Source organism: Abramis brama (assembly GCF_963993115.1).
Source record: "Abramis brama genome assembly, chromosome: 19".
Lineage (NCBI taxonomy): Eukaryota > Metazoa > Chordata > Actinopteri > Cypriniformes > Leuciscidae > Abramis > Abramis brama.
The window spans coordinates 1,783,510-1,806,770 of NC_139981.1; the positions used below are offsets into that span (position 1 = coordinate 1,783,510).

A 23,261-nucleotide genomic window follows, 5' to 3' on the forward strand; every position below is an offset into this window, starting at 1 on the left:
GTTTCTTACAACTTACCAAAGATCCAGTGATCCATGGATATTGACATGCAGCAGGAATCCTGTTTCCTGACATTTATGTGAGCCTGACTTCGACGCCGGGGAAATACATAAAGCAAATTTGCCTGTGAACGCTTTAAATAAATACAATATAGGTGTAAATCCATGTGATCACTTACATCAATGTTATATAAATCAACATATCGTCCAGCCTTAAAACTTGTATAGTTTTTTTGCCAGTGTTTATTTAAAAACATCTAAATTATGCAGAATATACGATGGTAAATATTTAATTGATGAGTTGTCAATACAATATAACAATACAATATATAGTGTATGATTTTACCCCTAAATTCAGCATATCGACACAAAATGAAAACTGCAAATCCCGCTTTGTCTGCCTGAAGTCCAGTTGTTTCAATGATTTGCAGCGATGCATTTCTCTTTTCTTCTCTTTTCTGTAGCTTTCGGCAGTCTGTGAAAACACACCTCAGATTTCTTTTCAAATCTATTAATACAGTCGATCTCAAAGCTCTTTCCCGTTTTAGATGTTTTGACATCTATGCTAAAACCAGTGCTGTCGCTCAGTGTTTCTGCCACTCAGTGTGTGTGACCGCAGTCACTCCGGCCGACGGTGACGTCACGCGCATAACCTCTATTGTACGTGACGATGACTTGTTCACTCATCAGTGAACCAATGTGTGTATAGTGTGAATCGATATACTGAGACGCACCCCAAGAAAACCATGTGGTGATGTTTCAGATTTGACAGGGCTGTGTATTTCAGAGGCGGAACAGAGTTACTGTGTGAAGAGGATCTACGCTGGAGGAGACCAGAGCTTCGCTCCCTATGCTTTATCTCAGGTATGAGCAGAGGTCAAGGGTCAAGCTGACGAGACATGTATTAAGATTTGATTGGATTGTGAAAAGTTCTATAAATAAACCTGTGGTTACATCAGTGATCATTATTAAATTTTCCTTGTTATTATGGTACCAGAATGAAACCGGAACAGCTGTCTAATTTGTATTTAATGATACTGTATTTATCTAGATGTTTTGATATTTCGTGTCACATGAATCCTGTTTTACATGGTCACATAACATGTCAGTGTCCAAAACTGTCAAAAATGTGCAGTATGTGTTAGTTTTCACAGTTGCCTTTGTAGCGACTGGCCATTCGCTGATGTTCCCGTTTAAATGACTCTGCTTTATTCCTGTAGGACGACAGCCCTCCGCTGAATGTGAGGATAACCAGACCTGACGGACAGATCTACACGCTCAGCGCTGACGTCATCCAGAAATGGCTCAATCACGGTCATGGGAGACTGTCACCAGAAATCACCAAGTACTGCTTTAACTGCTTCAAATCAGAAAACTTCATGAAGCTGTCTGAACTAGTGCGACGGATCACAAAACTCACGGTCCGGATCATTTACGGATTTTGAGCCACGGATCTTATCGTTTTTCAGATCCCAAAAAAATAAAAATAATAATGATAGTATATATAATATATAATCTACTAGCCTAACTGATAAAGTTCAAACATTATTAAAGACAAGTGAACAGTCAGTAATAAAATAGGAAAAAATACACAAATTACAAGTTACAAAGTCTAACAGTAGTTTTCAGGTACAGAAATGAATAATTAGGCCTAAATGTAAAATAACACTATTTGTTCACTGTAGAAATTAAATATAGGTTCATCTTTGTTAAAGCTGTATTTGGTGGTTTTATTAACATTAATGACACGGACAACAGCAGGAATATTAGGCTGCTGTCACTTTAAGACTAATCACCGAATAAACTAACAAACATCCGGTTTCTTTCTCAACTATTCGCTTATGACAGAACCGAGAGAATTCTTGCCGAGACGGGTATTTAGACATAATTTTGTGTTTATGTGTCCGTTCAAGGGCAAGGAAACGCGAAAGAGGAATCAATTCAGTGTTTGAGCGCAGTCTGAAACGCGCCTAGTCACAGATAACGCGCAAGTCCCGATTTTCACCTCTTCTTCCGCATTTAAAATGTGTTTGAATGTGTAAATTGGCAAGACAAAACACGTCCAAATGCTAAACTTTCACTCTATGATGGTTAAACTTAGCAGTTAATCACATGCGTGCCGAACCGTGAGGCCTGGATCATACTAACGCGATGTGTCTTTGGCGTCTCTTGCAGCGAGATTGATCTTGTGTTCTCTTCAGCGAGTTGTCTCAATGGAAGTTTTCTATCTGGAAGGTAAATAGATGCTATACATGCAAAACACATCATGTACAGTGTGTATATACAGTTATGGTTTCTCTAATGAGTGTTGTGTTTTGCAGCAGTCCGGATCACTACAGCACTAGCAGTAAGTGCTCAGGTGTGGACATTAACACGGCCCGGCTGCTCTTCCACAGGCTCATCCAACCTGATTACCCACAAATCTCACAGATTGTGAGTCACTTGTTTTTATGTTTCCAGCATAAATGAAACCAATGTACACTACCAGTCAAAAGTTTGGGATTTTTAACAATTTTTTTAAAAGAAGTCTCTTCTGCTCACCAAGGCTGCATTTATTTGATTAAAAATATGAAATAAACAGTAATATAGTTTAATACTATGACAATTTAAAACAGCTGTTTAAAATGTAATTTATTCCTGTGATCAAAGCTGAATTTTCAGCATCATTACTCCAGTCTTCAGTGTCACATGATCCTTCAGAAATCACTCTAATATGATGATTTGATGCTCAAACATTCATTATTGTTATCAATGTTGATTCTTTGATTAATAGAACGTTCAAATGAACAGCATTTATTTGAAATAGAATCTTTTGTAACATTATAAATGTCTTTACTGTAACTTTTGATCAATTTAATGCATCCTTGATGAATAAAGTATTGATTTATTTTATTTATTTCCCCCCAAAAAATAAATTCTTACTGACCACAAACTTTTGAATAATAGTGTTTAATGTTACAGAAGCTTTCTATTTCAGATAAATGCTGTTCTTTTGAACTTTCTATTAATCAAAGAATCCTGAAATAAACATTTAAATGGATGTTTTCAACATTGATAATAATCATAAATGTTTCTTGAGCATCAAATCATCATATTAGAATGATTTCTGAAGGATCATGTGACACTGAAGACTGGAGTAATGATGCTGAAAATTCAGCTTTGATCACAGGAATAAATTACACTTTACTGTATATTCACATAGAAAACAGCTGATTTAAATTGTAATAATATTTCACAATATTATAATTATTTTTTTGTATTTTTAATCAAATAAATGGAGCCTTGGTGAGCAGAAGAGACTAATTTTAAAAACATTAAAATCGTACCTATCGAAAACTTTTGACTGCTAGTGTAATTTTCAGAAGCATTAATTTTAAGTCCTCATCATTCCTGATGTAACCAATGCATGCGTTATCCTAATCCAGATAGCCGCTAGTTTGGAGAAGCATCTCCTCCCCAGATTGAGCTGTTCTCCTCCAGACATCGAGGCTTTGAGACTGTACCTCACGCTGCCCGAGTGTCCGCTCCTCAGCAGCCCCAGCAACTACACCACCCTCACCATTCCCTTCGCCAAGGCCATCGTGAGCCTGAAGGACACCCCCATCAGAGTGCTTGGTACGTCCCATCCTCTATAAGAGGAAATCTGTGTGTTGGGCTTCGTCACGGCTCTTGTAAAACACTGAACAATGTTTTGCTGGTCCAAAATCAGCAGTTAGCAAATATTTCAGTAACGCTTTACAATAAGGTTCATTAGTTATCTACACACATTAGTTAACATGAACTAATAATGAACAATACTTCTACAGCATTTATTAATCTTAGTTAATATTAATTTCTACATTCACTATTAAAATCAAATGTTGTATTTGTTAACATTAGTTTGTGAACTAACAATGAACAGCTGTATTTTTTATTAACTAACATTAACAAAGATGAATAAATACTGTAACAAATGTAACGTTCATTGTTAGTTCATGTTTGTTAACACATTAATGTTAACTAATTAACCTTATTGTAAAGGGTTACCGATATTTTTGTATCAAATATATTTTACTGCTCAATTTATATAAAAATAATAGGAAGTGAAATGTTTATATTTGAATGTTTTACAAAATAATTGTTTTGACTTTGATTTTTTTTGACTGGATCATCTCAGTGAGAACGGCTTGTGTTAAATTAAATTAGTGCTAAATAATGACTTATTTGAATGAACAGTATTTTACCAAACATGTTCTGTATAATGTGGTGGCTGTGTACAAAAAGGGCTTAATATAAAGAGATACAATTTTTAGACTGTCTTTCATGAATGGATCCGCAAATTTACTTCTTTAAAAGACTTTATTCTCTTACCTAGGAAAATTCCCAGACCAGTCGGACCATTACATTCTAAGCCAGTTTTGTTTTTTGAAGTTAAAAGGAATTTAACTTCTTTCCAACCGCATGTATTTACACAATGGCCACTTTTACCATATGCGTAGTGCACTTTTAGTGTACAATAGGCAATGGTCAGCTTCTGCACATTGGTAGGTATTTCTGAGTACATCATGTTTACACATTCACAGCGTAAGTGCTTCGTCTCACAGCATGCCTGAGGCCGTGCCATTCAGGAATCATCCTGTCTTCCTGATGCTCAATATTTTTTTATAAAGAATAATTTGTGAATTCCACTTTTAATTTTTTTCAACTTTTTTCTTGTTTGATCATTTAGTTTGTTGGTGAATCTCATGAAGAAATGTCTGGGTCATAATTCAACCCAAAAAAAAAAAATTATCAACTTTTGCACAAGACAAATAACAAAATTATTGTTTAGGATTATTGAGATTTTTATATAGGATATATAGGATTTTTTTTTGCATTGTGTTTTAAAGGCAGTTAAGCACATTTGCTCCCCCAAATACTTATTGTGGTAGCATGCAAAAAAATAAAATAATTTTCATTACTGTAATACTATATGGTAACACTTTACTTGAAGGGGTGTGCATAAGACTGACATGACAGCTTCATATTCATGACATAACACATGTCATGAATGTAAAGGAGGTTTTATGCATGTTTATGACAACTGTCATTAAGTGTCATTCACTCAATTATGTCAATTATTAATGCAAAGATGACATTGTTTGAGATGTCTTTGTTATGACAACTTGACATAAACCAATACATCATAACCTGTCATAAATACATAAATACTTAGCTTTATGGATTAACATTACATTATATTTCTGACCACTTTTTTTCCAGTGGTACAAATTGAATTTGTCATTAAGTGTCAATACTGTCAAATTATTTTATAACTAATACTGGAATACTGAAAAAAAACGTGGAAATATATTCATGACACAGTTATAATGGCCTCATGACCGCCAGTGTCAAAACCAACCACATGACAGTTTAATGTAATGTTAATCCATAAAGCTAAGTTGTTTCTTAAGTTTGATGATTAATCTATGTCATGTTTATGACATATTTATGACAGGTTATGATGTATTGGTTTATGTCAAGTTGCCATAACAAAGACATCTCACACAATGTCATCTTTGCATTAAAAGCGACATAATTGAGCGAATGACACTTAATGACAGTTGTCATAAACATGCATAAAACCTCCTTCATATTCATGATGTGTTATGTCATGGATATGAAGGTGTCATGTCAGTCTTATGCACACCCCTTCAAGTAAAGTGTTCCCTCTCCCTTTTACATGTACGTTTTTAGCCTACATCTAGAATCAACCATTGTTATTTTAATGTGTTTTTGTTTTTAGGAAACTGGTGGTCCCGGTTTGAGCCGGCGGTCTTCCAGAGGCTGGTGGAGCTCTATAAGGAGGTGGTGGTGTATCTGCTGCGGATGCAGAAACTGGGAATCCCTCTTTCTGAACAGAGGATCTTCACCTGCTTCTTGCACACCTCCCTCAAACTCCTGGAGATCCTCCACTCGGTGAGCAACACAGTTGGTGAACAGTAGGTTTGGGTACCGTTTACATTTTAACCGGTACATGAAATTCTGTGTCGGTACCTTTTTTCGGTACTTTACATCAATAAATGAAAATAAACTGTAAGTCATTTATAGTCTGTGTCATACAAGTCATACAAGTCGCTGTCTGCGATTGTCCGTGATGTTTGTATATTCATAAAAACAATTTTAATATATATTTTTTTTTTTACAAAAGTCTTCCTTTCTATGAAATATTTAGTTTTCCACAAATTCTGTGTTGTGTATTTTCTGGTAATCAAATGAAGACATAAAGCATTGATTTAATTTATCTTTATATCATCTTTATATCTTTATAATGAAATTAAACTTTTTTGTCAAACAACATGCTGCACAACTGAGCTTTATACTGTTAAAATTAAACCAGAATAAAAAATTACATTTTGACAATAATTTATTATTATTAGTGTTAGTATTATTATTACATTGAGACATATCTAAATTCTACTGTACAACAGTGATATATTTGTCAAGTTAAACCAAACTTTTATTTTGACGTGACTCTGGAGATGCAGTTCGTGCATTCATGTTCTCATATAGTGAGACTGCTGTAATTTAACGTAATTTGATCGGTGCCCTTAAAAGTACAGAGTTTGGTACCCAACCCTAGTGAACAGACACTGGCTGTGCCTCATTTTGGGAAACATCTGTCTTAAATACTAAAGTAGAATTAGTGTGTACCAAATCATTTAAAATGGCATGCCTCTAAATGCTCTTGATTGTTGTACTTTACATTAGTTAACATGAAGTTCTTCTCATTATTGCTGGTGAAATGTAGCAATTGGAACCATATTGTAATTTGCTAATATCATTCTTATCATGGTGTTGCAGGTTAATGAGCGTGCTGGCCAGATCATCCAGTATGACAAGTTCTATATTCACGAGCTGGATGAGCTCATTGACATCAGGAATGATTATGTCACCTGGTTTCAGCAGCAGATGTTCTCTTTGGTGAGTTTGCATTGTTCAAAGGTAATCATCTTCATTTTACACTCCTGAATTTTAAAGCTACATGTGAAGGCAAAGTGTGGAAACCCATACTCCCAAGTTAGCGCACACACATTATGAGTAGTGAGGAGTGAATACACACACACTCACACACCCGGAGCAGTGCTTTGCTCAAAAAGTGTGTAATTCTTGTTCTACTAGCAGCACCGAACAGAATTAGGTTGTGTTTGAAACTTGTCTGTTATTTTGGTTGTTCTGTTTGGTGCTGCGAGATATGTAAAAATTACACTTTCCTTTAAAGTTCCCCTCAAGTCAATAATTCTATCCTGTAAACTCATCTTTAATCACAAAATTACGTATTTAAAAAAAAAATTCCTGTGAAAAAAAATTCTTAATGCCCTTAAATATCTTGAATGTAACTCGACACCCTTGCCTCATTTAGTATGCATGGTTCTATGAATATGCAAATGAGCCCCGCCTCCACTCACTCACTCAGCTCAGAGATCCACTGGTTGACGAACACACGTTGATCTGATTGGTTACAAGGTAGTTTGTGACGTCAGAAACACCAGCGATTTCAAAGCGTGTTTTTGAGACTGTCTTTGGTTCACTGCAGTTTTAAGGAGAAAATACTCAGCAATGGTGTCGACTTATGAATTTACACATGGTTTGTCTTAAAGCATATTAAAAACAACACTAACATAACATATAAACAACATTAAAAGCTTGATTTTCACTTTAATCTCAAATCATAGTCACATTCTCCACTGTCTCCCGTCTGTCTCGAACAGGTCATGGACTCTCAGGTCATCTTGTGCAAATACCCGTTTGTTTTTGACGCTCAGGCGAAGACGACGCTCCTCCAGACTGATGCCGTGATCCAGATGCAGGTGAGAGAGCTCTGCCGCATCTGAAGATTTGACATCATGCTTCACTCTAGTGCGCTCACAGTGCTGTTTGTGATCAGATAGCCGTGGACCAGGCTCAGAGACAGAACTTGCACTCGCTGTTCCTCTCTGGTGGAGGAGTGGAGTCCGTCAACCCCTGCCTCATACTCATCGTACGTCGAGAGAACGTGGTCGGAGACTCCATGGAGGTGCTGAGGAAGTCCAAAAACGTTGATTACAAGAAGCCGCTCAAGGTAAACAAGTTTGCCTTAATCTGTGTGTCTTCATAGAGACAGAGCGACACACATTATAATCTGAAAACCAAGCCCAGCCAGAGTCAAACGATCCAACCGTCTCCATTGACTTTGTATTGCGTGAAGCTGTCTCCTTGTCATTTTTTAATTATAACAAAAAACAAAACAATGTCTAAAAGCTGCTATGTGACAGGGTGTAAAGCAAACAAGCTAAGAAACCCAGAACTAAGATGTCGACGCCAAAAAAAAGAGTGTTTAAGGACACAAAAGTGGATGCAGGCAATAAGAGGTGAAGCATCAGCAGGAAGAATGGGTAAATTGTGGGATCCTGATGCACTAAAAATACATTACGTGTGCAGTAAACAATTTGTCACTGGTAAGTCAAATATCTAAATGTCAGTTTTTTTATAGTTAGTTAGTTAGTTAAATTTTATTTCTGTGTCATGCCAAACATTTGGCCCATCCCACATGGGATTACAAGACACCACAAACTTATTTAGCAAACATCTTCCGGTCGCATATATACAAATCATTCGGGGAAATGCATGAATACAAATATACACATACACACATATATACACACTCACACACACACACCATATACAAACAAATCCTCATCTACAGATCATCTCGATGAAGAGCTTTTTTCCTCTTCTCCCATGCTTTCTCAAGATAATTGGCTAGTTTATATGTTTGACATGTGAACAGCCATCTCAGTCTTTAAGCATTATCCATATTCAGCAAATCAATCTCTGATTTTATCGTACAAAACAAAAAATCACGCTGTTCACAATAAAATGGACAATAGAAAACAAAATGGAACTCATTTTCTAAATCATTCTCGTTTTTGGCGTCGACAGTTTATAAAAACGTAGTTCTGGGTTTCTTAGCTCGTTTGCTGTACGCCCGGTCACAAAGCCGCTTTTAGACATTGTTTTGTTTTTTGTTATAAGTCAGAAATGACAAGGAGACAGCTTCACGCAATACAAAGTCAATGGAGATGGTTGGATTGCCCCCCCCCCCCCACTGTGGGCGTGGCCTAAATGCGCTTGGTCTCTTTTGCTACTGCTGCGGTTTTTAATGCTATTATTCTGCAGGTGATCTTTGTTGGAGAGGAGGCCGTGGACGCTGGCGGTGTGAGAAAAGAGTTCTTCCTGCTCATCATGAAAGAACTCTTAGACCCTAAATATGGCATGTTTAGATACTACGAGGAGTCCAGACTCATCTGGTTCGCTCACAAGGTATAGTAAGAAAGCGTGCTATGTCCTTTGAGAAAAAATCGTCTTTATTTAAAGGCCATGAAAAAGCAGAAGTGCAAAGAGAAAACGTTTTCGATATCACGCACTTGATCTCTTGATCACTTGATTTATAGATTCTTTACTGCACTACTTCTAAAACACGTTCACCTTTATTCTTATAATACATTTATATTGAAGTTAATCAGACAAAAAAGTTGTATTCTTCATACATCATAATATGGATGGATGATATTTGGAGGGATAGATATTTGGATGGATGGATAGATGGATGGATATTTGGATAATGGATGGATATTTGGATGGAGGGATAGATATTTGGATGGATGGATAGATGGATGGATATTTGGATGATGGATGGATATTTGGATGGATGGATGGATATTTGGATGGAGGGATAGATATTTGGATGGATGGATGGATGGATATTTGGATGGATGGATGGATATTTGGATGGAGGGATAGATATTTGGATGGATGGATGGATGGATATTTGGATGGATGGATGGATATTTGGATGGAGGGATAGATATTTGGATGGATGGATAGATGGATGGATATTTGGATGATGGATGGATATTTGGATGGATGGATGGATATTTGGATGGAGGGATAGATATTTGGATGGATGGATGGATGGATATTTGGATGGATAGATGGATGGATATTTGGATGGATGGATAGATATTTGGATGGATGGATGGATATTTGGATGATGGATGGATATTTGGATGGATGATGGATGGATATTTGGATGGATGGATGGATGGATATTTGGATGGATGGATGGATATTTGGATGGATGTTTGGATGGATGGATGGATGGATATTTGGATGGATGGATGGATATTTGGATGGATGGATGGATATTTGGATGGATGGATAGATGGATGGATATTTGGATGGATGGATGGATGGATATTTGGATGGATGGATGGATGGATGGATGGATGGATGGATGGATATTTGGATAGATATATGGATGGATATTTGGATGGATGGATATTTGGATGGATGGATAGATGGATGGATATTTGGATGGATGGATGGATGGATATTTGGATGGATGGATGGATGGATATATGGATGGATGGATGGATGGATAGATGGATGGATATATGGATGATGGATGGATATATGGATGGATGGATGATGGATAGATATTTGGGTGGATGGATGGATGGATGGATATTTTGTTGGATGAATTGATGGATAGATTATTAAATGTACATACACTAATTTACTACAGCCAGTTTTTAAAGAAAAAAAATACCATATTCATGTAAATACTGACTTTTAAAGTACGTTAGGAAACATTAGACCTCACATTTATAAAAGTACAACCACTTTATATGTAAAATACATTAATTAGAAAAAACGATCAAAAACATGATTAGAAGAATCATCATTGAAAATTTCTAAGGAATATACATAGGAAATATAATCATTAAAAAGAAAATGATATCATTCATTCATATCTTACTCACTTGGTAATATGAGATCTGCCACTGATGAAGCGACTGTAGTGTAAGATGAGGATGTCCGTCTAACTCATGCTTTACTGCAGACATTTGAAGACATCGACTTGTTCCACCTGATCGGTGTCATTTGTGGATTGGCCATCTATAACCTCACTATAGTGGAGCTGAACTTCCCGCTAGCGCTGTACAAGAAGCTCCTGAAGAAAGAGCCCACTCTAGAGGACCTGAAGGAGCTCATGCCTGACGTAGGAAGGTGCGTTCTCAGCCGATTGATGACGCTTTGATTTTGTGCTTCTTTTTAGGTTTTGAGAGCTCATATCATGAACAATCAAACTATCTTTGACGGCTTGAGATATTTGATGTACTATGATACACATTGTGGACATAAACCATCATTTGGACACATGCACGATCCACAGTAACATCAATGGCACATTTTCTGTGTTCAGAAACGTGTGTGTTTGAGGAGTTGTTAAGTTTAAGGGTCAGAAAGGGGATGAAACATTATAATCAATTATAATTAATTATTTAGAGGTCTTAGAAGATCGAGGTTACGTGATAATCTTGAAAAATGATCACAGTTTTTAGTGTAGATGTGATGGTTTTCTCTGTGGATCCTCAGGAGTCTTCAGCAGCTGCTGGATTACACGGAGGATGATTTGGAGGAAACTTACTGCCTGAATTTCACAGTAAGAACAAGTTAAAGTGTTGTTTGCATGTAATGTCATTTTAAACAATTGCTTCATTTAAAAAAAAAAAAAAAAATGCAAATACAGTCATTATAATAATTACAGATCACAGAGGAAAATTTTGGTGCCACAGAGGTGTTAGAGCTGATACCCAACGGGACGGACATCAGCGTCAACAAATCCAACAGGTATTATATTTACATGATTCTCTCATCATTGTGACTATTGACTATTATTAACTCACCCTATGACTTAATCTCACATATGAATTCCTGTATTTGGTCGCACTTTATTTCGATAGTCCACTAGACATTCTGCTAACTATAAGTAACTTTGCAACTACATGTAAATAACTCCCATTAGAGTGTTAGCAGACTGTTAGATTTTAGGGTTCAGATAAGAAGAATAAGTTGACATGTAGTTGCAGAGTTACTTAAAGTCAGTAGAATGTCTGTTGAGGAGCATCACAATAAAGAGTTAGCAGATCTAATTAATTAATAGTCTAGTCTAATTAAAGAGTTAACAGTCTAGTATTACTCTAATGCCTGCTAGTTGACATGTTGGCCCTGTTTACAGCTGGTGTTAAGATGTGTTTTGGCCGATCGGAATCGGATCACAAGTAGACGAGGGAGACTCATTCCCGTTTACACCTGGTGTTTTAATCCGCCTCTTTTGTCCACTTTCAAACACTTCTGTCCTGATTTCTTCGAGGGCAGAGACTATGGGCTGGTAAATGTATGGGCTTTTTCAGATCTTTTGAAAAATCTAATGGACGAAATAAAGGAAAACATACGGAGAGCAGATTTATTTCTGCATTGACAGCCTCAAGACCAGCCGAACACTGCGAGTGTGTGTTAGAAATCAGGAATGGTGAGAGAACATTGTGCTTGGCATGTTTTTCTTCTTCAAACCAAACTTGGGTCTCCAGCCGACAAACTTTAAATCCCGTCGGTCTAGCGCTCTTCCCATAATGTTCCCGCATTAAAGGGTTAGTTCACCTAAAAATGAAAGTTCTGTCAGTAATTACTCTCCCTCATGTTGTTCAACCCCGTAAGACTTTCGTTCATCTTCAGAACACAAATTAAGATATTTCTGATTAAATCTGAGAGCTGGCTCACTCCTCCATAGGCTGATGGGTAATCGAGATCTGCCATCCCAGAAAAGTTAGTAAAGACATCGTTAAAATACTCCAAGTGACTACAGTGGCTCAACCTTCAGTTTATCAAGCGACGAGAATACTTTTAGTGCGCAAAAATAACGACTTTGTTCAACTCTTCATTTTCTTCTGTGTTTCTCTGAGTGAGTTCACGTAGTGTAACAGCGCAGCGCTTCTGGGTTGTACGTCAGAACGGAAGCTCACTACTAAATATTGACTATTTTAAACCTTTACTAACTTTCTTGGCCCGGCAAGTTTCAATAACAGAGAAGCCTATGGAGGAGTGAGACAGCTCTCAGATTTAATCAAAAATATCTTAATTTGTGTTCTGAAGATGAACGAAAGTCTTACAGGGTTGGAAAAACATGAGGGAGAGTAATTACTGACAGAACTTTCATTTTTGGGTGAATAACCCTTTAAGTCAGTAGTCAGAGAGCAAGCGTCTTTTGTGGCTGTTCGAACACATTCGATCACATGAGCGTTTACACTACGAAAGCAATCCGTGTTTCCAACTGCCTCTGGAAATGGTTGACATTTTGTATTTAGCGTCGTCCACTTGAGATCTGATCGACCAAAATGCATCTTAACACCAGGTGTAAACAGGGCCGTAGTTGCAAAGTTACTTATAGTCAGTAGAATGTTTAAAGTGGACCATCAAAATAAAGCGTTACCTTATTAACGATTTGATTAATATATATTAAATAACCTATTCTCAACCTTACCAGGCAGGAGTTTGTCAAGGCCTACGTCAATTATATATTCAACACCTCCGTGGCTCCTCAGTTCAGTGCTTTCCACGCTGGATTTCACAAAGTGTGTGGAGGGAAAGTCCTGGAGCTCTTCCAGCCCAGCGAACTGCAGGCCATGGTCATAGGAAACACCAATTACGACTGGAAGGAATTAGAGAAGGTAAACGTTTGCTGGGACTCCTGCTGTTTGTGCTTGAACAGACAGTATGTGTTTGGAAGTGTTTTGATGCTGTTGTATATTCACTTGATGTGTGTGTGTTGCTTCTCAGAGCACGGAGTATAAGAACGAGTACTGGGCGGATCATCCCACCATCAAGATGTTCTGGGAAGTGTTTCACGAGCTGTCTTTGGAGAAGAAGAAACAGTTCCTGCGTAAGTGATTCATCTTTGAGTTTAGATTTACACAGTCCTCAACACATCATTCATTACAGTACTTTCTGATTTCTGGAGTGATAAAGAGAGAGAAATCCAGAATCTTGTTCTGGATAATATGTGACCCTGGATCACAAAACCAGTCACGAGTCACACTGGTATATTTGTGGCAATAGCCAACAATACATTGTATGGGTCAAAATTATCAATTTTTGTTTTATGCCAAAAAATCATTAGGATATTAAGTAAAGATCATGTTCCATGAAGATATTTTGTAAATTTCCTACCGTAAATATATAAAACATTTATTTGTGTGAGTGAATACAGCACAATCGCCAACATAAATGAACAACTTTAAAGGAGATTTTCTCAATGTTTAGATTTTTTTGCATCCTCAGATTCCAGATTTTCAAATAGTTGTTTCTCGACCAAATATTGTCAAATCATAACAAACATACATCAGTGGAAAGCTTATTATACATCTCAATTTCAAAAAATTTACCCATGTGACTGGTTTTGTGTTCCAGGGTCACATATGTCAAAAAACAAGCAAACAAAAATATAATTTTTGCTTTATCCAATGTTCTGATTTCCTTTCTGGAAGTGTATGCATTGCAAATTAGTGCATGAGATAATGCTTCATTTGCATGTTTAAACATAACATTTCAGAAAACTTGTAATACAAAAAAAAGTCTTAATGTACTATGATTAATCAGCTGGGTAAGTATAGTAAAGTATTTTTCCCTATTCACCTGTAGTGTATTGCCATAAGGACAGAAACACAATTACATGCATGTAAAAACCTGGTCAACCCGTTGCAAACGTGCACTATTATTTTGTTACACAGTCTTGTGTTGTTGTGGTGGAATCAAACCTCAGTTCTCAAGGTTGACAAGCGTTCCGTGTAAGACGGCATCATCCCGTATTTAAGACAACAAAGTCAAAGTAGCGTTCAGAATTACCCATATGGAGCAGAGTTTGTGTAGCCTAGTATGTGCATGCAGGCATACGCCATGTGTGACCCTGGACCACAAAACCAGTCACATGGGTCAATTTTTGGAAATTTAGATTTATACATCATATGAAATCTGAATAAATAAGCTTCCCATTGATGTATGGTTTGTTATGATATGACCATATTTGGCTGAGATACAACTATTGAAATGGATATCTGTAATCTGAGGGTGCAAAAAAATCAAAACATTGAGAAAATCTCCTTTAAATTTGTCCATTTATGTTCACGATTGTTCTGCATTCACTCACACAAATAAATGTTTTATATATTTACGGTAGGAAATTTACAAAATATCTTCATGGAACATGATCTTTACTTAATATCCTAATGATTTTTGGCATAAAAGAAAAATCGATAATTTTGACCCATACAATGTATTGTTGGCTATTGCCACAGATATACCAGTGCGACTCGTTTTGTGATCCAGGGTCACATATGACCATCTAGTTTTGCATATACCCAACCTGAATATGATTTCAACCTTGAAATCTTTTTAGAATTCAATTATACATAGAAAATTATACATACTTGACTATGTTAAAAATATTTTGTCCCATTATTTTCCTATGAAGAATCAAGATTGTTGAAGTTGGCAACCCTAGTGGTAGAGTTAACTGTCATTAAACTAGTGTATGAGGATGAAACACACCTCACATGTTCTTCAGAATCGCTCTCAGGCATATTTGTTACTTTATTGGGGATATCTGTACATTTTTATATCAATAATTGTTCCTTTTAAGTTGGGTATGTCTTGGCTCCTCCTGCCTTCTGATCTCCCCCCTTTTTTCTCTATTTTTTTATTTTTATTTTTATTTTTATTTTTATTTTGTATTTATTTATTTATAAAGCACCTTCCAGGCCACACAGTAGCTCCAAAGTGCTGTAATCCAAATCAAAACAGCTCTACATAACAAATAATCGAGAACAAAACAAGATAAACAATAAAAAAGTACAACACCTATTAAAAGAGTGACTTAAAATGCAAGAGAGAACAAGTGAGACTTTAGATGAAACTTAAAAATATTTAATGTTGGGGAAGATCTAACAAAAAATAATCCATAATCTGGGACCAGCAACAGCGAAAGCACGATCACCCCTGGATTTAAGACATACTTTTGAGGATCTTAGTGATGTATTTGCCTTATAAGGCTTAATGAGCCGTACCATAAACTGCTTTACAAACATGTAGTCAAATCTTGTAATGAATCCTATGTTGTACTGGTAACCAGCTGAGGATAACAAAGGAGATGTGGGGGATGTGTACAAATACAGGTGAAACAAAAGTTCATGTATTTCAGTAATTCAACTTAAAAGGTGAAACTAATGTATTATATAGACTCATTACATGCAAAGTGAGATATTTCAAGCCTTTTTTTGTTATAATTTTGAGGATTATGGCTCACAGCTTATAAAAAACCCTAAATTCAAAATCTTAATAAGCATAAGACCTAATCATCAAAATTATAACAAATAAAGGCTTTGCATGTAATGAGTCTATATAATATATTAGTTTCACCTTTTAAGTTGAATTCCTGAAATACATGAACTTTTGCACGATATTCACATTTTTTAAAGTGAGGAAAAAAGAAAAAGAAAAAAAGATTGTCTCTCAGTGTGTATGTAGTTAGTATACTTTATTGTCCTTTTTCAGGAAATTTGTCTTGGACTCAAAGCTGCATTAGTACACAACATATACATACATACAACATATGCACACACAAACCAAAAAGAAAGGAAAAGAGAAAAAAAACGACTACATTACTACATCTTGCTATTTAACATATTAATAGATAGAGGAATAAATGATTTTTTGTACCGGTTACTCTTACACAGTGGGACTCTATACCGTCTCCCTGATGGCAGAAGCTGATACATTGGAAATAAAACATGGCTTGAATCACTCACTATTGTCTGTGCATTTTTAAAAATCAACGATTCGTAAATTGATTGAAGTGATGAGTACTCTCTTACACCCATACCTTTCATTGCAATTTTGAACTTGCAAGCTGTGATTTTAATTGGACCGAAAGATTGCCATACCAAGTTTGCATCCCATAATTTTTAAAGACTACCTAAAACGGCATAATAAAATAATTGCATAATTCTCTGATTTACACCAAATTTATTTTGTACATTAGTACAAAATAAATGATTAATACATTAGTCAATGTATTTTGACGGCGTCTTCCTGTCGTCTCCTCCAGTGTTCGTGACGGGCAGCGACCGCATCCCCATCATGGGCATGAAGAGCCTGGCGCTGGTGATCCAGCCCACGGGTGGAGGACAGCAGTATTTCCCTGTAGCGCACACATGCTTCAACCTGCTGGATCTGCCCAAGTACACCAGCAAAGACACGCTCCGAGAGAAGCTTCTGCAGGCCATCGAACACAACCAGGGCTTCAACCTGGTGTGACGCGCAGGTACACACACGCTCCAGCACGAGAGTCACGGGCTGAACGCTGCTTCTGAAACTAGCATAGAGACGTTTAATAATCATCAGTTACTGAAATAAAGACTCTCAAATCTGCAAATACAGCCTCCCAGAGGGACTGACGCACGTCAACAGTGTTTGTATATCAGCATTTTGTTACCCGCTCGGTTTGAGTGACATTCGTGCACTTCTTTTTTCTTTCTTAACCTGTAACACTTACAATAAGGTTCAATATGCTAACATTAGTATCATAAACAACTAACAGTGTTTTACAGAATTCGTTCATTTATAAATTCACTGTAGTGATTTATATTCATAAATACACTACTCATTGTCCGTTCAAAATGCATTAGCTACTGTTAACATGCATTTATGATTACATTTACTGCTAAAAATGTATTGGTGTTTGTAGAGATTACATGTTTTAGCGTTAATGATATTAACTAATATTAGCTTATACAGGTGAAACTCGAAAAATTAGAATATCATGCAAAAGTTATAATTTTGATAATTATTTTGATAAACAAAAAATTTAATATTACATGAAAACAATTTAAAAAAAGATTTTAAATACAGAAATGTCGGCCCTCTGAAAAGTATAATCATGCATGTTTATATAGTTATATATTCTAAATATATTAGTTTCACCTTTTAATTTGAAAACGAACTTTTGCACGATATTCTAATTCTTCGAGTTTCACCTGTATTACCTTATAGTAGTGTTGCCAGTAACACTACAAAACCTGTTTTTTTTTATGTTTTGATTTATAATTATATAGAATATGATTTTATTCTAAATGACTTTAAAATAAAGTGGATCGTACACCACTTTTTGTGACATATGCCTTAACTAAAAAACTAACACAGATTGTTTTGAGACTTATTTTTTTGTTTTCAGAGATTAAGTACCAAAATCTGATATCAGGTGCCGGACCGTGTCTGAATGTGTTCATCATCACTGTTATAATGCTCATCATATGCGGGAGTGGACATGCAAAGGCTAACAGAACTTAAGACGTTTGCGTGATTTAAAAATGTAATAATTCAGAGTAATAATAAATGACCAATAAAAATAAGTGAGTTGGGTTATTGCACTCGTTCATGGTGCAGGACATTCAAGTTAAAACTCTTAAAACACTCGTCACACACGAGTGTGTGTGTGTGTGTGTGTGCGCTACTAGTTGCTGTGCCATTGTGTGTGTGTGTGTTTTGAAGAATATGTGGAAGCAATGAAACAAATGCTGACATTTTTCTTGTGTTTGTAAATTGTAAATAAACACAATATTTTCTAGTTTTGATGTTGTGTTTTTTTTTTTTTTTTTTTTTTTTTTTTTAGCATCTTTTTCCACATTCCAATGCAACAGAAACTCATTAAAGTCCTTTATTGTGTTAACTTGTTTTATTATTGAGTCCTGTACATGTTTGGCATAGGCACTGCGGTTCAGAAGTGCAGGTGTGTGTGTGTCGGGAGCTTCAGATCAGTGTGGGAGCTCGTGATGGACCAGTTTGTAGTGCGAGCCGCAGGACGGGCAGCGCTGAGCGTTTCCCTCGTGAAGCCAGAACCACACGATGGCAGTGTTGTCCTCCTCACCTTCACAACACAAGAGAGACGCCTTTATTAGGAGAGTCTTCCTTGGAAATAAGTCATTTCTTATTGTACTTTTGCATAGTCACATTTATAGCTAATAAGTTCCATCAAATCCAACAGCTAAGTAAAGTGCAGTAGCGTGTGTGTGTGTGTGTGTGTGTGCGCGCGAGAGCGTGCTTTCATGTGTGTTCGCTTGTGTGACTGTGTTTGTGTGTATATATATATATATATATATATGTACTTGTATGTGAGTGTATGTATGCATGTATATATTTATATATGTGTGTATATATGTGTGTATATATGTATGTATGTATGTATGTGTATATATACGTGTGTGTGTGTGTGTGTGTGTGTATATATATATATATATATATACACACACACATACATATACATATACTATGTATGTATGTATGTATGTGTATATATACGTGTGTGTGTGTGTGTGTGTGTGTATATATATATATATATATATACACACACACATACATATACATATACACATATACATATATATATATATACACATACATATATACACATACATATATACACATATACATATATATATACAGTGAGGAAAATAAGTATTTGAACACCTGTCTATCAGCTAGAATTCTGACCCTCAAAGACCTGTTAGTCTGCCTTTAAAATGTCCACCTCCACTCCATTTATTATCCTAAATTAGATGCACCTGTTTGAGGTCGTTAGCTGCATAAAGACACCTGTCCACCCCATACAATCAGTAAGAATCCAACTACTAACATGGCCAAGACCAAAGAGCTGTCCAAAGACACTAGAGACAAAATTGTACACCTCCACAAGGCTGGAAAGGGCTACGGGGAAATTGCCAAGCAGCTTGGTGAAAAAAGGTCCACTGTTGGAGCAATCATTAGAAAATGGAAGAAGCTAAACATGACTGTCAATCTCCCTCGGACTGGGGCTCCATGCAAGATCTCACCTCGTGGGGTCTCAATGATCCTAAGAAAGGTGAGAAATCAGCCCAGAACTACACGGGAGGAGCTGGTCAATGACCTGAAAAGAGCTGGGACCACCGTTTCCAAGGTTACTGTTGGTAATACACTAAGACGTCATGGTTTGAAATCATGCATGGCACGGAAGGTTCCCCTGCTTAAACCAGCACATGTCAAGGCCCGTCTTAAGTTTGCCAATGACCATTTGGATGATCCAGAGGAGTCATGGGAGAAAGTCATGTGGTCAGATGAGACCAAAATAGAACTTTTTGGTCATAATTCCACTAAACGTGTTTGGAGGAAGAAGAATGATGAGTACCATCCCAAGAACACCATCCCTACTGTGAAGCATGGGGGTGGTAGCATCATGCTTTGGGGGTGTTTTTCTGCACATGGGACAGGGCGACTGCACTGTATTAAGGAGAGGATGACCGGGGCCATGTATTGCGAGATTTTGGGGAACGACCTCCTTCCCTCAGTTAGAGCATTGAAGATGGGTCGAGGCTGGGTCTTCCAACATGACAATGACCCGAAGCACACAGCCAGGATAACCAAGGAGTGGCTCTATAAGAAGCATATCAAGGTTCTGGCGTGGCCTAGCCAGTCTCCAGACCTAAACCCAATAGAGAATCTTTGGAGGGAGCTCAAACTCCGTGTTTCTCAGCGACAGCCCAGAAACCTGACTGATCTAGAGAAGATCTGTGTGGAGGAGTGGGCCAAAATCCCTCCTGCAGTGTGTGCAAACCTGGTGAAAAACTACAGGAAACGTTTGACCTCTGTAATTGCAAACAAAGGCTACTGTACCAAATATTAACATTGATTTTCTCAGGTGTTCAAATACTTATTTTCCTCACTATATATATATATATATATATATATATATATATATATATATGTATGTGTGTATATACGTATATGTGTATATATATATATATATATATATATATATATATATATATATATGTATGTGTGTATTTGTGTGTGTATATATATATATATATATATGTATGTGTGTATTTGTGTGTATATGTGCGTGTGTGTGAATGTATAAATGTGTGTGTGCGTGTCTTACAGATGCAGCCAACCAGCCGTTTGTTATTGATGCTTGGAACAATATGAGGGTCATCTTTGGATCCAGTGTATTCCTTTGGTTTTAATATGCTGTATGGATCCTGTAGAACAGATCAAAAACGACATGTGGTTCAAAATGAAAACCAAACACTCACCAAATCTTACGGTCAAACAAAAAATGTCATCGATATTTTACCTGGCCCTTTTTCAGCGCCTGCAGGACGCGTCTCTCCAGACCCGCAGCCTGTTCATCATCTGTGGGAATACCTGGAGAACAAAAAACCTTACTGGTGGTAAGACAGTGCTATTTAATATACAGTCCAGGAGAGAGAAAAAAACTCTGCTTTGACTGCTATTTGTACCACCACAAGCTAAAACAAATTATTTAATTATGAATAAAATAAATGTAATGTATATAGTATATGTTATATATTAAATAAACATATTTCCCCCCAGTATTTTTACTTTACACTTGTTTGGGGAGTGAGATTACAGCATTTGTCCACTAGGTGTCGCCAGATTTCGGGTAACTAAAGAGACGCTCAGTTAGATTGCTGTGCGCCATTATCCAGAATAACTGGCACACGAACATGAGTTTTGTGCCAAGAAAGGCCAGAGCAAGGCCCTTCACAACATAAAGAACTAATGACCTTGATTATAATCTCCTCCTTATAAATCACACGAGTCACTACGTTATTGATTCAAGAAATGTCGAGCGTGTTTAACGCTACTTTCAAATATCTTTTCATCTTATCAGGATATTAATGAGCGATTTCATATGTCCGTTCTGTCTTTCTATACTAATGCCACTCATTGAAAAAAACTGAGAAACTGACAGCATGTTACTTTAGTATTACACGTGCAAAAGTTCAGTTCAGTTCAATATCAGTACAATTTATCGAGAGCAAATTCAAATTCATAATTTCTATAAAGAAACGATAAATTCTTAAATGCCACTTACCTTTCCCGGCCATCGCACGTTGAGGTGTTTTCATTAAAACATGTTGTCTTCCCATCAGAGTCACTCGACAGGCTCTCAGGAGGATTTTACTTGCCATCTTGACTTTAAACTTTCAGTCTTCTGTGCGCGCGCGCTCCCGCTGCAGTAAGTGAAATAGTGTCCGTGAAAGTCAATAAAATGATTGACACAGAGGATTGGCCAATCAGAGAGAAGAACCGCTGGACTTTGACCAATGAGTGAACAGGAAGAGCGGACAGGTGTAACTGGAGAGGACAGTAAAAATAAAAGTAAAATCTGTTCCGATTGCCTTTATTTCCGTAAGGGAAACCGACACACTAAATAAAAAGATATATCATTTTTAAGATATTCCCATTTGAAATTATATCATAATTTGAAACCGGTCCTAAAGTAGGCTATGTAATACTTCAAATTCAAAAAAATAATCTATTGGATAAACACAAATTAGTAGAATCTTAATAGATGACTTTCCCTATCTATCTATCTATCCATCCATCCATCCATCCATCAATAATATTGACTTCAATATTTGTCCTATTACACAATAGGTTGTTTTATTTTTGCAGATTTTGACAAATTGACTGACAATTAAGTACAATACATAAGTTTACACACACACATACAATGCAGAAGTTTACACACACACACACACACACACACACACACACACACACACACACACACACACACACACAGCCTATATAAACACTCCGAATGTAAATGGCCACAAAAGCACATACCTTTACTCAAATACACACATATTTGCCTCAAATTGCTGAAAAATAAAAAAATATAACTACAAAAGTGGATTTTTTTTTTTTTTTACAAGACACTCATGACTCTACAATTATTAATGGAATGCAATTATATTTCAAATTGAATGGGTCATATATGAATTAAATAACTTTGTTTTACTTATACTTCAACAATCAGTAAACAATTCTGACAAGACATTTAAGGCATAAAATGATCACTAATATCAAAACATATTATCATCCTACAAAACAAACAACTGAATCAAGTCCATGTTATGCCATAAATGGTGAAACGCCGTTAATGATTGGTCAGTTCTGATACTGATGACTCTCTATGCATAATACATGCACTCACACGGAAGCAAAGAACAGAACATCAGAAAATCTGCATTTATATTTCATAGTTCCTGAACTTCAGTAACAGGCCTGAGGGAGCTTCACCAGCCCAGCGAAACCTGTGGTGCCGACAGTCTCCTGTGGAACAGAAACGTTACGGTAAATCCCAGGGAAACAATCAACTAAAGTAAGAGAAGAGAGGAATGAGTGTGTCACCTGACGGCAGTGCTGTTTCAGGAGACTTCTCCTCAGCGCTTTCATTCCTCACGTTCACTGGATCTGGATCCTGTGTGTCCTCGAGCATCGGCTCTTTCTTCATCCTCACGGCC

At 36.7% G+C, this 23,261-nt stretch overlaps 3 protein-coding genes across 5 annotated transcripts in view; 1 reads left to right on the top strand and 2 right to left on the bottom strand.

Moving 5' to 3' along the window:
• The window catches only part of herc4 (HECT and RLD domain containing E3 ubiquitin protein ligase 4), a 30,820-nt gene extending 12,303 nt beyond the window's left edge, over nucleotides 1-18,517 (top strand). The window contains exons 9-24 of one of the 2 annotated variants that reach the window (XM_084093970.1): nucleotides 761-861; nucleotides 1,218-1,342; nucleotides 2,173-2,232; nucleotides 2,319-2,430; nucleotides 3,423-3,612; nucleotides 5,762-5,934; nucleotides 6,820-6,939; nucleotides 7,728-7,826; nucleotides 7,904-8,077; nucleotides 9,175-9,318; nucleotides 10,901-11,067; nucleotides 11,437-11,503; nucleotides 11,609-11,691; nucleotides 13,385-13,568; nucleotides 13,678-13,780; nucleotides 17,000-18,517. In XM_084093970.1, coding sequence (XP_083950096.1) covers nucleotides 761-861; nucleotides 1,218-1,342; nucleotides 2,173-2,232; nucleotides 2,319-2,430; nucleotides 3,423-3,612; nucleotides 5,762-5,934; nucleotides 6,820-6,939; nucleotides 7,728-7,826; nucleotides 7,904-8,077; nucleotides 9,175-9,318; nucleotides 10,901-11,067; nucleotides 11,437-11,503; nucleotides 11,609-11,691; nucleotides 13,385-13,568; nucleotides 13,678-13,780; nucleotides 17,000-17,208 — 2,111 coding nt within the window. In that variant the 3' untranslated portion in view covers nucleotides 17,209-18,517. The remainder of the gene's footprint in view (nucleotides 1-760; nucleotides 862-1,217; nucleotides 1,343-2,172; nucleotides 2,233-2,318; nucleotides 2,431-3,422; nucleotides 3,613-5,761; nucleotides 5,935-6,819; nucleotides 6,940-7,727; nucleotides 7,827-7,903; nucleotides 8,078-9,174; nucleotides 9,319-10,900; nucleotides 11,068-11,436; nucleotides 11,504-11,608; nucleotides 11,692-13,384; nucleotides 13,569-13,677; nucleotides 13,781-16,999) is intronic. The other variant, XM_084093971.1, reaches the window with a different exon arrangement.
• An 89-nt stretch (nucleotides 18,518-18,606) lies between these two features.
• cox5b2 (cytochrome c oxidase subunit 5B2) lies at nucleotides 18,607-21,994 on the bottom strand. Its single transcript, XM_084093976.1, has 4 exons — nucleotides 21,824-21,994; nucleotides 21,059-21,129; nucleotides 20,864-20,963; nucleotides 18,607-18,817 (listed from the first exon to the last, which is right to left on the bottom strand). The coding sequence occupies exons 1-4, from the start codon at nucleotides 21,918-21,920 to the stop codon at nucleotides 18,705-18,707; spliced, it is 381 nt and encodes a 126-aa protein (XP_083950102.1). The 5' UTR covers nucleotides 21,921-21,994; the 3' UTR covers nucleotides 18,607-18,704.
• A 373-nt stretch (nucleotides 21,995-22,367) lies between these two features.
• The window catches only part of dnajc12 (DnaJ (Hsp40) homolog, subfamily C, member 12), a 4,819-nt gene continuing 3,925 nt past the window's right edge, over nucleotides 22,368-23,261 (bottom strand). For both annotated transcript variants that reach the window (XM_084093973.1, XM_084093974.1), the window contains exons 5-6: nucleotides 23,149-23,261; nucleotides 22,368-23,070 (exon numbers count right to left, since the gene is read on the bottom strand). The exon at nucleotides 23,149-23,261 is cut by the window's right edge and continues 11 nt beyond it. In XM_084093973.1, the coding sequence (XP_083950099.1) occupies nucleotides 22,988-23,070; nucleotides 23,149-23,261 (196 nt within the window). In that variant the 3' untranslated portion in view covers nucleotides 22,368-22,987. The remainder of the gene's footprint in view (nucleotides 23,071-23,148) is intronic.